The sequence below is a fragment of the Brassica oleracea genome, chromosome C3 (assembly GCF_000695525.1).
Source record: "Brassica oleracea var. oleracea cultivar TO1000 chromosome C3, BOL, whole genome shotgun sequence".
In the NCBI taxonomy this organism is placed as follows: domain Eukaryota; kingdom Viridiplantae; phylum Streptophyta; class Magnoliopsida; order Brassicales; family Brassicaceae; genus Brassica; species Brassica oleracea.
Window position 1 is genome coordinate 31,549,488 of NC_027750.1, and position 15,963 is coordinate 31,565,450.

Genomic DNA, 15,963 nt, shown 5'->3' on the forward strand with positions numbered 1-15,963 from the left:
GTCAGGTTCATTGGTCCGTACAAGATCATCGGGAAAGTTGGTGAGGTAGCTTACCGTTTGGATCTGCCAGAGGATATGCGTCTACATCCTGTATTCCATGTTTCCATGCTTCAGAAACATATACGGGATCCAAGTACTGTTGAACCCGAGAGACTAGAGGAGTTGAGGACAAACCTTACATATCTGGAAGGACCAATCAGATTGGGAGAACGGCGCATTCGGAAGCTAAAGAATCGTGAGATTGCTCAAGTGCAAGTATTCTGGGGAAGACAAAACAAGATTCATGTTACTTGGGAGGATGAGGCGCGATTTAAAACCGATCACCCTGAGTTCTTCCGAGAGGATGCTGTGATGGAAGAAGGAGGCCCCTCAGAACCTTAGAATTCGAGGACGAATTCTGTTAAGAGGAGGAGAATGTAGAAACCCATAAAAAAAAGAAAAAAAAAAGAGAATGGTCGAGTATCTTTTGGGTGGTCGAGTCGCGGACGATCATATTGTTTTTGTCTGAACCATGAGTCAATTATCCCACTAGAAAATGGTTAGAAAAGGAGGTATATTTACTCAAAGGATGTTTGAAGCATGACACTTTTGGAAGCACAACAGGAAGATCGGAAATTCGATGAAAAATCCTAATTTCGGTATTATGGAATTTTTCGAAGAAGCCGAAAACTCGGGAAATATTTTCCATCAAGTATTAATCATATTTTGGCCATATAGCATTTGTGTAACCCACAATGCTAGGCATGTTTGAGGTGGAATGTGTTGATTGTGTGGTAATTAATACTAGGAACCTTGTGTTATTTTTACCGGGTTTAGTATTAATCGTATATTGGCCGACATCATTTGTGTAACCCACAATGCTAGGCATATTGGGGTGAGTTAGTGTTCCTTTAGACCTCGTACCTGGCGTGTTCAAGGAAACCCCTTATTCGCTGGATCGGGAAGACTCAGGTAGACAGGGTCATGGCCTATGGCTGAGTGATTACACGACGGTGTAATGTGGCAGTGACCCGAAGGACTGTGGGCTGTCGCGCGGTGACCCAAAGGACTGTGGGCCGCAGTCGGTTGAAATTTTCTTCTTCTGGCCTTTGTGGTAAGAAGATAGGATATTGCCGATAGTGAAGGAGGAACATAACGTCACCAGGGCCCGAGTTTGTTATATTATATCGTGTTTCGGGTTATTGAACTCTGGTTTAAGTCGAGTATTTCTTGCCATACCACTGCTTGTATATTTTGTTGTGTGTTTCGAACCATACAATATACAAAATAAATAAAGTGAATGTTTTGTGTAAATGCCTTGTTGTTCTGATATTAGCTTGTCCAAGCTAACACAACGTCAGATCGGAGTACGGGTTGAGAAGCCTTAGGCTTTGGTATGACGGGACGTGTTAGTGGGCGGCCTGGCCTAGTTACGAACTGCACTTTTTGTAACTTTGGCTGGATTGCCCGTTAACCCGTCATGTAGCGCTCCCGGACTTTGGTAGACGGTCGGGTCGTCGGTCATGTTCTTGTTTGATTGTTGGCCGGTGGTTCGACCTATTCCTAGAACGGTTCGGGGGTGTTACAAACCCCATCCCCGGAGTCTGCGGTATCGGAGGAGTCTTCCACGACCACAGTTCCACCTCTTGCACCAGTCTACCAGCGAACATCAACTTTTCCCGCCGGTTCATTACATCTGCTCTCGTGGCTGAGGCCATAGCGATCCGTTCTGCAGTTATGATGGCTGCTTCATCCAACATTCTTTCTCTTACGGTCCTGTCTGATTCAAAGGTTCTCATCTCCATGATGAAGGCAAAGGAATCGCGACCTGCTCTGTTTGGGATCATGTTCGACATTTATCACTTTAGTCGTTTATTTGAGTCTATCTCTTTTGTTTATGTACCTCGATTGGAAAACTCTGAGGCTGATGCAGTGGCTAAATCAGCTCTCTCCATGGCAAACAATTCCTCCATTGATGGAGTGTAAGCTTTTATTTGAATGAAACAAGTAGTTTGACCACAAAAAAAAGGTAAGAGAAGTAAATCAAGTGGAGAGTTGAGAAAATAAATAATTACCCGCACTTCGAAAACACCGGTTTTTTGGTTAATAAAAATGTTTGATATGAATTAGTTGAAGTACAGGTTTTTTGGTTAATTACAATTGATATGAATTAGTGTTTTGATTTGATGTATATTATTATTTACATTCTTATGTTACAACATCATCTTTATATTTTATGTAAATTTTATAAGAGTTACATTGGTTGAGCTGGTGAGAGATAAGATTTTCTTTGCAGATTTAGGGCTAATTTAATAGTATGATTTTTTTAAAGGTTTTTAATAGTTTTAGCAATGTTTTTGTACATGCTCCAAACTCGCGGTCGATTTGATAATTTTGGTGTCCCGTATATAATTTGATATGGACTAAGTTAAAACTTAATATGTAAAAACTTGATAAAACCTAGAAAAAATTCATCATTAACCCGCCATCTGATACTGGTTGACCCGATAAAATATCACATAAATTTGATGATATTTTTTAAAACATTGATTCAAACTTTTGCAATACTTTTTAGTAGTACTTAAAAGTGAATAAACTATTTGATTTGTGATCATATTTAGGATGATCATATTTTAATAATATAGATAATAAAAAGAAGTTTGTGTGATCAAATACTGTTCAAAAAAATATATCATAAAAATATGTTGAAGCGTTTAAGAAAATACTTATCATGCATATATTGAAATACATATTTATTCATATGATAGGGTACCATCAAGTGAACAACGTCCGGTTCATTAAAATACGGTTAACAGTTATTCTATGCTTTTGGTTCATGTGGTTGTTCTATGGTTTTTTTAATGATTATGAGTAATAAGGTTAACATATTTTTTTGTTTATAAGTGGGTGATAAATTATGATAGGTTTTAATAACTTGAAACTTAATTATGATATAGTTATAACATTAAAGAGGATTGTTGCCGATCTAGGTTAGATAAGGGAGCCACCAAATATGTGACTAAAATTTATCAATTGAAAAAAGATTCTAATGTAACAGATTATATATTTTGATTAGTTAAGAAAATATAAAAGACATATTAAGTTTCTATTGAATAAGTCCAACAACCTTGTTTAAATAGATTTCTTAGAACTTTTTCTCTTTTAATAGTAAACTTTTTCTCTTTTAATAGTATAGATTAGATTTTGATCCGCGCAACCGCGCAGATGTTTGTTTTCATTTTTCTATACATAAATTATTGTTTTTAAACATTAGTGGTATATATTTTTAACGTTAATCATATACTTAAATGTTTATATAACTATTCCAAATACAATAATTTTATAATTTACATGTTATAATTAATCAATTGTTTAAAACCGTATGTATTTTCACTTCTTATTATATATTTATCTTATTGTATTTGCATTTAGTTATTGAGCAAATTAATATATTAATGAGAAAACATATTTGAAAATTATTTTGGATTTAATTTATGATAAATTCTGACCCTTGTTTCAAAACTGTATTTCTTTTTACTGATATTTTTTTATGCTTATTCATTTTAGATAATATATTATTGTATATACAAAAGTCTAACATATGTTAATTTTTAGACATGTATTATATGGTTTGCTAATTTTAAGCCGTTGTATCATCATATTATATTTTTAAAATAAATAATTTATATTTATGAAAATAAAATTTATAAATTTATCAATTGAATATAGTTTTATCATATTTATTTAAGTATAATAATTATTTTTTAACATGATCATGACTATAAAGTAGATAAAATCGGATATAATTTATTTATTTTTTATTTTATAAACGATAACTTAAAATACATTAAATTATTGTTAAAATATTTTTACACAGATTTATTAGAATTTTTAAAATATAATATATAAATATATATTTTATTTAAAATGAAAATATATTATGATTAAAGTAGTTACAAAATTTTTATATTATAAGCTTTAAAGAACTAGATGTTAATTTTTATACATGTATTATATAGTTTCCTAATGTTAACCCATCTTACCAACATATTATATTTTATTTTTGAACATATATATTTTATACTTACGAAAATAAAATATATAAATTTAATACAATTTTATTATATTTAGCTCGATATAATAATTTTCTTTTAATATGATTGAGTATGATTATATAATATATAAAATATGACATAATTTTTTATTTTTAATTTTATAAATGATTACTGAATTTATTAATGTATAATAATATTTCAAACTAATTTCGAAATTAATGAAAATATTTAAATATAATTTCGAAAATGAAGATCTTGTAAAAATCTTTTAAACAGATTTGTTAAAATTTTAAAATATATATATATTTATATTTAAAATGAAAGGATATCAAAAGATATTATTATTAAAGTATTTTAAATATTCTATGTATTATTAGTCTTTACTACCTTAATCCAATGAAATTTTTATGTATTATTAGTCTTTTAAAATTATAAAATAACAAAAATAATATTATCTAACAATGATTAATCTTTACTACCTTAAACCAATGATTTTTTTTTAAACTATATAGTTTATTTTAAAAATTAAACAAAAACTAAATGTTTAATCATTTACTCGATAATATAAATCTATGAAGCGAAAAGTTTAATTTTTAAAAACTTTCTAAATTTGTGAAATGTTACAATATCTTTGAATATGACAATAAAACAATATTATACTAATCTCTATATATATATAGTTACGATTTTAATAATGAAATAATAATCCGAAAATATATATATAGAAGAAGATACAAATACATGTGAAAGTTTGAAACAATCTATTATAATATATACCAATTTAGAATTGAAAACAAAATTTTTATATAAAAATAAATAAAAACAAAAATCCGTGCGGTTGTGCGGGTCGAGATCTAGTTGTAGCTATTGGACAAAGAATTAGAGATCAATTTCTCTCTATTTCCATCACGAAAAAATTTAGTTCCAAGATTCTTCTTATGGCATTTCCATCTCCACTCCATAATTTACTCCATAAATAGAATAGAAAATAAAGTATAAACAAAAAATAAAAAATCACTACATTCATGGAGTAATATTTTATTTTTTGTTCATATTCCATTTTCTACTCCATTTTTGAGTAAATTATGTAAATTATGGAGTGAAAATAGAGATGGTCTAAGGTTGATATCAGTTTTTCCCTTTTGTTTTAAATGAATGGAAAATTTTCTGCTCATAGGTTCTACATTTCCATAAGATACAAGACTTTAGTATATAATTTAATTCCATGTTGGTAAATAGACCCTTTCCAATGGGATTTGAACATGCAACATTCAGATGCCAATTATAAATTCCAATAGTTATAGGCAGTAGGTAAACTCATCTTTCAATACCTGATATTTGTTTGAAAAATTCAACATTACTAATTCAGGAGACAAACTTTAAGTTTCTGTTTAATCAGGTGCGACAGATACATGTTTATATTTGACTTCTTCATGTTTTTTTTTTGCATTTTTTCTCGCCAAATCTTTTTCTGATTGGCTCCAAATTGTATCATCTCTACAAAGGAGATTCTATGATGTATTCTTTCTTGAGGTCACATGAGAATCACAGATTCACAATGTACACGTACCAAACCATATAATACGTTTGACTCAACCAAGATTATAAACGAGTCAACGAAAGCGACATTGATTGGTGTATTGATGGTCCACCATAACTACCAGCGGAAAATAATAGTACTAATAGCTGCTTTGTGAACCTAATTACTCAAAATTATAATCTTGAAAATGAAATTAAAGAATTTCTTCCAAATCTTCTGGTTTGTCCTTGTAGGCTTTGTTGTTGTGTCTGCACAAGAATGTGGGCGAACTGGTTCTTTTATTCCCGGTGATAGGTACGACACAAACCGGGGCCTTATGCTCTCTTCACTTGCTTCCAACGTTTCAGCTAGAGGCGGCTTCTTCAACGGTTCAATTGGCCAAGGCCCTGATCGAGTTTATGCTCTAGGGATGTGCATCCAAGGTGCTGAACCAGAGGTTTGCTCCAAATGTATTGAACAGGCGTCTAATGAGGTATTAGACAGGTGTCCCAACCAGACAGAAGGCCTCAACTGGCCGCAAGTACGGATCTTATGTATGGTACGATACTCCAATAGTTCGTTTTTTGGATCGCTCAAGGCAGAACCACATTTTTATATCGCCAATCAAGCCGATATCATATACAACTCAACAGGGTTTGATCAAGTTTGGGAAGACTTAGCAAGTCGTATGTTAGCCGGTGCTACTTCACCTTCATCAAAAAGCAAGTACTACGCAGCTGAGATAGCACACCTGACATCTTTCCAGATTATATATGCATTAATGCAATGCACTCCGGACTTATCTTTGGAGGATTGCACTATCTGTTTAAGACAAAGTGTTGCTGACTATGAATCATGCTGCCATGGGAAACAAGGTGGCATTGTTTACCGGGCCAGCTGTGTTTTCCGGTGGGAACTATTTCCCTTCTCTGAAGCTTTTAGCGGTATTACGTTGGATCCTCCGCCTGAAGCCCCAACGTTCCTCACACCTCCAGCAGGAAACGTGACTAATAAGAAAGGTGAATTTTCGAGTAGCAAAACTATAAGCACATGTGTACTGTGTATCATTCATTATATCATTCTTACATTCGGGATTGTGCAGGTAGCGAGACCGTCTCAATAGGAATGTTTAGGGCAATTGTTATTCCCACTGCCATTATTGTTATTATCTTGGTACTGCTTGCGCTAGGATTTTTTATATATAAGTGGAGAAAGCCATACCAAGCATTAGGTTCCCAAGGTGAGTTGTTTTGTGTTTTATCCATTATTTCCTTTATACTTAGATATGGGATGAAGTGAAATTTTTTACAATCTGGAAATCAATTTTCTTAGAAGAGATGGTTGAACTTTTTTTTTTTTTTTTTTTTTTTCTGGACAGCCACATTCCCAACTATCTTCCGAAAGGGGTCCAGCGCCCCAACGGAAGAGATGTTAAATCCGTTGTGGCCAAGACTCGAACCCGGGTGGCGGGCAGTACAGCTGTACCTCCTTTACCACCAAGCTACGAACGCTTGGTTTTGAACTACTTTCTTTATTTCTAGATTAACATTATAGTACCGTGTTTCAGGATCAAGTACTGAGATTACCGTTACACACTCATTACAATTCGATTTCAAAGCGATTGAAACTGCAACAAATAAATTTTCAGAGAGCAACTTAATTGGCCAAGGTGGATTCGGAGATGTTTTCAAGGTATCATTTTATCGTACCTGATTCTTAAATTACGTAAGAACTAGGTTAACATACGCTTTTTATTGTATATACAAATATTTGTAAATACTATTATTTATTTACATTCTTTTACATAATAATATTATTATGAAATAATAAAATAATAAGCATATATTAAATAATTAAAATGTCAATAACGGTTACATATGTAATTAATTTGGCGGATGCACATAAATCAAACTAATTATTGTTATTTATTTACAATCATTTTGTGGTAAATAAATCTAAACGATCACTTTTATCTATTTTCTATGATATATAATTAAATTTAAATGATATCAATACATATATAGAGTATATCTTAATATGGCTATTTATTAAATAAAACTTCTTGCTCATATGGTTTATGATCATTTGTATCTTTTTATAATTTATTTTAAAACATTGATAAGAAATTTTAAATATGACACTTTTAATTTTTTTAGTAATTTATAATCACTTTTGAAAATTCAATGCAAATTTTGAAATTAAAATATTATATTTTCAATATTTGTTCAATGAAAATCTTGAAATATAAATATTTATGTATTTTTATATGATATAAATATTTATTTATTTTTATATGGTATATAGTTTAATTAAAGCTATATTAATATATATATATATATATTAATATGGCTATCTATAAAATGAGATTTCTTATTCATATGTTTGTATTTTGTTATAATTGTTTTAACAATTGATCACAAATTTTCCAGTGTGGGATTTTTAACAGTTTTTTAATTATTTAAAAAAAATCAAAATATAATATATACAGAAAAATCTAATATTTATTATATGATTAATATGATGGTTTAATTTCTTTTAGTAAAATTATATAATTAATATTATATATATATTAATATGGCTATCTATAAAATTTGAGAATAATTAAACATTTAGTTTTTGTTTAATTTTTAAAATAAAATATAGTTTAAAATTTGTTTTTATTGGTTTAAGGTAGTAAAGATAATCTGATTTTTGTTATTTAAAATTTTTTTTTATAATTTTAAAAGTTAACATCGACAAATATTTAAATATTTAGCATACAGAAGTATAGTATTACAACATTAAATTATATCTATTTAATTTATACTATCTATAAATTCAATAGATCATCTATTATTTAAATTCAATTATTGATAGCCCAATAAAATTTTTTGGTAGGCCCAAAATTTAAATGATAAAATTTGATATTAAATGTAACATGACTTTATAGGAATAGATCCTTTATGTCCATTTTTAAAAAAATCACACATGATAAAGGTTGTCACTTATGTTTTAATATATAAGATGTGACATAGATCAAAGGTTATAATATTTCTCAAATAATATATAAAGGATATATAAGGGATTTGAAAGACGGACTGAACTGATGTTGTCTAATTCGTTGTATAGGCTGTTCTTAACGGAAGGGAAGTTGCAGTTAAGAGGCTTTCAAAAACATCAGGACAAGGTGCAAGAGAGTTCAAGAATGAGGCTGTTCTCGTGGCAAAGCTTCAACACAGAAACCTGGTTAGGCTTATTGGATTTTGTGTTGACGGAGAAGAAAAGATACTTGTCTATGAGTTTGTGCCTAACAAAAGCCTTGATTATTTCCTTTTTGGTGAGTCCGATTCAATACATATGCTTCAAAAGATCTACTTACCTATAGCTATTTCTAGACATGGATTACCAAATTTATAGTTAAAGACTATCTTTGCAGACCCTTCTTCAACACAGGGTCAGCTGAACTGGAAAACGCGATATAATATCATCGGGGGAATTGCTCGAGGAATTCTGTATCTTCATCAAGACTCACGGCTCAGAATTATACACCGAGATCTCAAAGCCAGCAACATTCTCTTAAGTGCCAATATGAACCCCAAAATTTCAGACTTTGGATTAGCGACGATTTTTGGAATGGAGCAAACTCGAGGCAATACCAACAGGATTGCTGGCACTTAGTAAGTTATTATCGTAAGGACAACAAATCCAAAGTTTTTTAACCTCTTTGTGTTTCAGTTTAGCTGACTTGTATATTTTTCAGCGCTTACATGTCTCCGGAGTACGCGATGCATGGTCAATTCTCCATGAAATCTGACATATACAGCTTTGGAGTCTTAGTTCTCGAGATTATAAGCGGAAAGAAAAACAGTGGCATCTACCTGATGGATGAAACTAGTACGGCTGGAAACTTGGTCACTTATGTGAGTACGAAAACCTCAACGTTATAAAAGTTAACATCATCAAACATCTAACAATTTTTCTTGATTGTGCATTGTTTAGGCATGGAGGCTTTGGATAAAGGGGTCACCATTAGAGCTGGTGGATCCAGCTATTGGAAGGAACTATCAGAGTAATGAAGTCACTAGATGCATCCATATCGCACTCTTATGTATTCAAGAAAATCCAGATGACCGTCCTTTGTTATCAAACATCATCTTGATGCTCAGTAGTAACACAAGCACTCTACCGGCTCCTTGCTTACCGGGGTCTTTCCCACGAAGCAGGCAAGAACTGGTGCACGTATCTGTGGGATTAGAATCAAATGAATCTACAGGAAGACCTACTCTTTATTCTTTTAATGACGTGTCAATTACTGATTTAGAGCCTCGTTGAAGAATATGGTTTGTGTAAATTTGGACTGGAGCTTCTACTGTAGTTTCCGTGTTCTGTTACCTCTACTGTGTTATTTTGTATAACTAACTAAATATGTGTTCTGTTTTACTACACTTTTACCGAACTTAGAAAGTTGGTTTATTTACTAAACCGGTGTCATATAAACCGTATAACTAACTAAATATGTGTTCTGTTTTACTACACTTTTACTGGACTTAGAAAGTTGGTTTATTTACTAAACCGGTGTCATATAAACTGTAAACGAAAGTTCATCTCTGATTTGGGTTTTAGTAGAATTTTGAACAAGTAGCATTTGTGCTTTCTATTTTTGTGCCATCTCCAGAAATATTTTTATTTTCAATAATTTTATTTAAAATAAAATCTGAATTTATAAAATTATGGGTTGATTAAAAAGTTAGTAAAATCGTAAAATCTACTATTTGTGTTGCTACACTATTTACAAGTAACTACCATGGAGGGATCTACTAATGCAGTTTCTTAAAAAAATGGTGCATGTACAACATCGTAAGGGATGATCTATTCATAGATTAAATCACTGAATAAAGATAAACTTAATCTACACCGGAAGACGTGCTATGCGGACTCTAATGGATGATCTAGTCAGTACTTGGGATGCTCTCTCAAGCTTGATCATTGGCTCATGTATGGGAAAACAGAAGAGGTTCTGCCTTAGATATGCGTTTCAAACCACTATTTACACCTTGTGGAGAGAAAAAAATAAGAGGCGGCATGAAGAAGCACCAGCGCCTCCGGAGGTTCTGCTTAAGCTGATAGATAAAGCCATTCAGAACAAACTTAGCCTTATGTAGTCCAAGCGAGTTAAAGGCTTTGATGGAGTGTTACAATACTGGTTCGGTACTAGGTTGTAAATAAGTTTTGCAGCTTGATAGGATGAGGTCTGTTAGGAGTTAGCAGTTTCTAAAAAGTTCATTGGCTGTAAAGGAGATGAAGTAGGAGTAGATTATAGTTCCAAATAAGGACTCATTCCATGTAAAAAGGTTTTTTGGTGAATAAATTTAGCATTCATTAAAAAAAAAAAAAAACTATTAAGTATCTTATCTATTAAAAGAGAAGTCATGACTTCTCATTCATGTGTGATTTTTTTTTAAAATGGACTATCTACTAGAGTTGGTCACATTACATTTTAAGTCATTATTAATCTTGATATTAAATAAATGACATTATTAAAATATCTTTTCGAGAGACATATAAATTTATAACTCACAAGAGATTATGGTTTTGTTTTTCTTTTCCCTTAGACGAGAGTTTGTGGTTTTCATGTAAAGTTTGACATTCACAGATGTCTTCCCAGATTATTTGTTTAATCATTGTGTTTTTGAGTTTTGTGTTTGCAGACAATATTTACTAAAGATTATTTGATTGTAAGCTCTGAACATATGTTAATAATTTACTGAAGACATTGATGCATTTGGAGAAGATAAGTTGGTCCATTGTTAACGTCCATTTATGTTTTTGAAGTCAATGAAAGCAGAAGACAATATTAAAATTACGTTAATTTAGTTGTCTTACCATTTACTAAAGATTATTGGATTGTAAGCTCTCAAACTATGTTAATAATTTACTGAAGACATTGATGCATTTGGAGAAGATAAGTTGGTCCATTGTGTTATAAGAAATTTATAATATCTACATTCAGTTGCAACAATAGATATCTACATCTATTCTGTTAACAATCTTATATATTAAAAAAAAGATTAATTCCTATTATGTTATAACTAATCAAAGCAATATCTACTTTTAAAGCATATATAATTTTCGTGAGTGTACTAACATATAGGATATTCTATGCATTTATTTAAAAGTTTGGAGATCAAGCTCACATATTTATTGTTGCCGTGACCTTCTCAATTTGTTTCCTATATGTTCGAAACAGAATCACGTAATTTTTTTTTATTTTCCATAACAACTTAACAATATCATCGATTTAATATATACTTGATACCAATATCTACAATATAGGCAACTATAACAACCGATTCTGAATATCCTATATTTTGTATATATTAATTACAAATCTCACAGAATATACTTCGTAAAATACCCTAAAAATAACTACCCATCTATAAATATTGATCGCAAGTTTCATAATATAAACCATCATCAAAAACTCGAACCTCTAAAGCCATGCCTACTAATAAAAATGTTTCTTTGCTCAAAAACATCAAGCCCTTCAAGCAAGGATGGCGCATTGAAGTGAAGTTGGTTCATTCTTGGAGACAGAGAACCAACTATGGAGGAGACACTCTCGAGTTGATCTTCGCTGATGAGACTGTGAGATGCTCTGTGGTTATTTTTTTTTTAGTAATCGACTGCGTTTTATGTACTAAGTTTTGTGATCTATTATTCTTTCAGGGTGATAAAATCCAATGTACGTGCAAAAGGAATTACATTCAGCGTACGCAAAGGGACCTGCGTCTTGGTGAATGGCGACTGATAGAGACATTTTCGGTGTCTAATGCAACAGGACAGTACCGTCCAACGAACCATACATACAAGATGTCCATCATTGAGGATACTTCAATATCACAAAGTTCCTTTGTGTGTGATGATAACTTCCTCAGTTTTCCCAGTTTTGAAGAGATTGGAAATGGAACTCTCAAAACCCATTTCCTAATTGGTAAGTGTATCAATCATATCATGGTTATTTACGTGGTTTCAAATACTAATGTTAAACATGTGATTTTTTCAGATGTAATTGGTCAAGTGACCAGTCTTCGTGACATCCAAACTGTCCAGGTCTTCGGCAAAGATAAGAAAAAAGTTGAGTTCCGCTTAATGGACATCAAGTGAGTTGAAATAACATATAATTTCTACCCTTGCTATTGAATATAGTAGAATAGATGGAATCTAATTAATTGACTTATAATTTCAGTGGTGAAAGCATTGCATGTTGTTTGTGGGGTAAATATGCTGAACAACTTGAAGATCATCTCCAACAAACAAATGATGCTAATATGGTGTGTTTGCTACGGTTTGCAAAAATTGGTTTTTACAAAGGTTTGTACAACCATTACCGATCATCTATATATTTTTGAAATATATATATATATATATATATATATATATAACATACTTAACCCTCTGTAATTGTCATTATCCCATGCTTATGTTTTACAGGGGAAGTCCAGGTGACCAATGCATTTGATGCATCAGTAATCCTTTTCAATCCTGAACTACCCGAAGCTCTTGGTTTAAAAAACGTGTAAGATTTATATCTACTATATTAATAATTTTCTTATACTATAAAACATCTATTTTATTTGTATACATCAATTGTATTTTTAATAGGCCAAATGATGAGATGGCTCTTTCCCTTACTGATCCAAAGAAAGAGAAGCGTGTGACCAGATACCAAGTTGGTGATTGGAATGATGTGGATATTAAATCTATCTCTGAGATCCTCATGGCAACAGTGGTATTTCTCTTACATTTCAATGATCATTTTATTTACCATGATGTATGTTTCAACTATATCTTTTTCTGTTTTGTTTGCACTTTAGGAGGAGGATTGCAAAATCATCTGCTCAATCGAATCTATAGATACAGATTGGAACTGGTATTACCAAGGCCATGACAGTTGTAAGAAACGTGCGCTACTAATCAAATCAAAAAATGGAAATTTGGTTGAAAATGAGAAACCAGTATTCTGGTGCACAAGTTGTCGTACTAATGTCACCAGTGTATCTCCAAAGTGAGTTGATTACATTTTATGTGAACCTATTTAATTTTCATTTTTAACAATATAAGATAGATTTAACTTCTATTTTTTTTTGGTTTTTAACAGATTCAAATTGCATTGGTTGTCAAAGATGACACAAGTACTTGCAAACTGATGATGCTTGATACAATTGGTAAAGTCATTGTCGGATGTGAAGCAGTGAAGCTTTGGGATGGTTCCTATGATGAGGTTACTATACATACATTTTTATTTAGTGTATTTTCTAAGACTTGATTTTACTATATCAAGGAAGTTTGATTTTTATATTGAAAATGCAGATTGAAGACCCTGAGGACTTACCACAGCCTATTAGGGATTTGGTTGGGAAATCTTTTTGTTTTGGTCTGACTCTTGGCTCTGAAAATGTTTCTGCTGAATCAGAAATGTTTTTGGTTTCACAAGTTTTGTCTGTGGACAAGATTCTCCAAATCAAAAAAAATTCTGAGCCAATAACTCATGTTACAGATGGTTCATCAATCATGTCTGGTGGAGAGGTATATTTTGAGAATAGAAAATGTGTCTATATCATTTCTGTTATTTAGATATATTGTTTAGTTTGATTAGCTTTACACATTGAACATTGTTTATTGACATTATGAAAAAGGTTTCTCCACCGGAAAAGAACAGTCTGAGTTTAGAAGAAGGTTCCTCAACCCCCTTCTCAAAGCGCAAAGAAAAAGATCAACTAGATCAGACTTCAACTTCCAAAAAAATGTGTACCAAGCTTATCAAGATGGAGAAGATTAAAGATGATTAGGTGGGCTTGAAGGTGTCAGCCGAGATTGATGTTTTTTTCATGATTTGTTTAATGGTTTTTTTTTGGGAAATTTGCTAAAAAAGAACAACTAATCTCAACTATTGTCCTCTAAGAACAAAATCAACTTTTGTCACTTTTGGACATTGATTACCCTTACATTTTATAAAAAATCATATTAATATATTGGAAAACCAAAAAAATAAGAAAAAATACAAAACATAATATTTTTATGCATTTGCAGTTGAGAAAAATAATTTTATGGTGAAATTATTTTGGGAAGAGCCATTTTAAAATTAATCTAAAAGCATCAGTAAACCAAATCTACCATCTACGATGATATAGAATTTGAAATCCACCAAAAACACAATAATCTACTGGACTTAGAATACGCAATATAACAAATATTCATCCATCTACTACCGTAGGATACTTAATTTACGTATCTTTCTATCTTCTGAAATATAGAAAGATCAAATCTATCTAAACATTAACCATATGTCTATCTTTTTAGAATAGACATTCTTCCTTATTCTCTTACATCTACTACCCGTAATATATAATATCTATGCTTTCATTTATTTTCTAAGTAAGAATAATGTGCTTTCTGCCAGATTTTTAACTAATATCCGGAAATTTAGCTAAAAACGCTTACAAAATATTTTGAAAATCTTTTAAATCTTTTTAGTTTCCTTTTTAAACCTTCTACCAAAAATAAACAAACTTCTTCTTCTTCCCTCTGTTTTTCTTCTTTTCTTTTCTTTTCTTTACTTTATGTTGTGAAGCATAGGAGGAACTGCTACCGTCATTACTATCTCTCAAACCTATAATATCGTAGCCGTTAAGGTGGAAATTTTCGGATATGGAAGATCAATGGCATTATGTCAAATATAAACACAGCATTAGAAATTTGTACTCTATTCATGTTCGACTCTGTTCTTGACCATGTTTTCAATGGTTACTTGTGAGCTAAGAAACAAACTGTGTGGCGTTCCCATCGACACTTGTTTCTTTGAGTCTTTATTACTATTTGTGAGAAAGACCCTTGAAGAGATAATCAATAAAACAAGTATTCTTAAGAGTGAGATATAGCCCCAATGGTTGTATTAAAACCTGTGCTGGACGTATGATCCGAGAAATGCAGTAACAAGCAACTTTTCCCCACACGTGTGACCTGTGTACACACACACACATTTATAAGCACAAATCCTAATTCAGATTGCAAAAACAGGCACTAGAGAAGATTCTCAGTTTAAAAAGTCGAACACTTCGTGAGATTTATTATGACTTCATATAAAGGAGGAGACTTACCGCTATCACTGATGAGATAATCGTAATGACTCCATGGTAATCATAATCTTAACGAGCTCCTGCCGGCGCAACCGCCAGTGGAGAAGATAATCGTAATGACTCCATGGTAAAAATAAAACTTAAAATTTGTTTTAAATTAATTTGTTTGAGAAAATTTATAATTACATAATTAGAGGTTTAGAATGGAATTAACATTAAGATTTATTCTAAGTGGACAAAAACTAGTAAACTGGTTCTAAGGGGATGATACATAAGTTCTTTTGTTCCTTTTTTG

The 15,963-nt window shown here is 31.6% G+C and overlaps 2 protein-coding genes across 3 annotated transcripts; both read left to right on the plus strand.

The window, feature by feature from the left end:
* Positions 1-5,749: 5,749 nt before the first annotated feature.
* On the plus strand, positions 5,750-9,983 carry LOC106331354 (cysteine-rich receptor-like protein kinase 14). 2 transcript variants are annotated; one of them, XM_013769688.1, is made up of 7 exons: positions 5,750-6,572; positions 6,656-6,793; positions 7,121-7,245; positions 8,662-8,869; positions 8,969-9,209; positions 9,293-9,452; positions 9,532-9,983. In XM_013769688.1, the coding sequence occupies exons 1-7, from the start codon at positions 5,762-5,764 to the stop codon at positions 9,862-9,864; spliced, it is 2,016 nt and encodes a 671-aa protein (XP_013625142.1). In that variant the 5' UTR covers positions 5,750-5,761; the 3' UTR covers positions 9,865-9,983. The 2 variants fall into 2 exon arrangements, with proteins under 2 accessions (XP_013625142.1, XP_013625143.1); XM_013769689.1 differs by lacking the exon at positions 6,656-6,793.
* Positions 9,984-12,030: 2,047 nt separating this feature from the next.
* LOC106330382 lies at positions 12,031-14,381 on the plus strand. The gene is made up of 10 exons (XM_013768855.1): positions 12,031-12,177; positions 12,259-12,523; positions 12,596-12,692; positions 12,779-12,903; positions 13,024-13,108; positions 13,195-13,321; positions 13,407-13,586; positions 13,691-13,813; positions 13,903-14,118; positions 14,229-14,381. Exons 1-10 carry the CDS (start codon positions 12,031-12,033, stop codon positions 14,379-14,381), a joined length of 1,518 nt encoding a protein of 505 aa, XP_013624309.1.
* Positions 14,382-15,963: the final 1,582 nt, after the last annotated feature.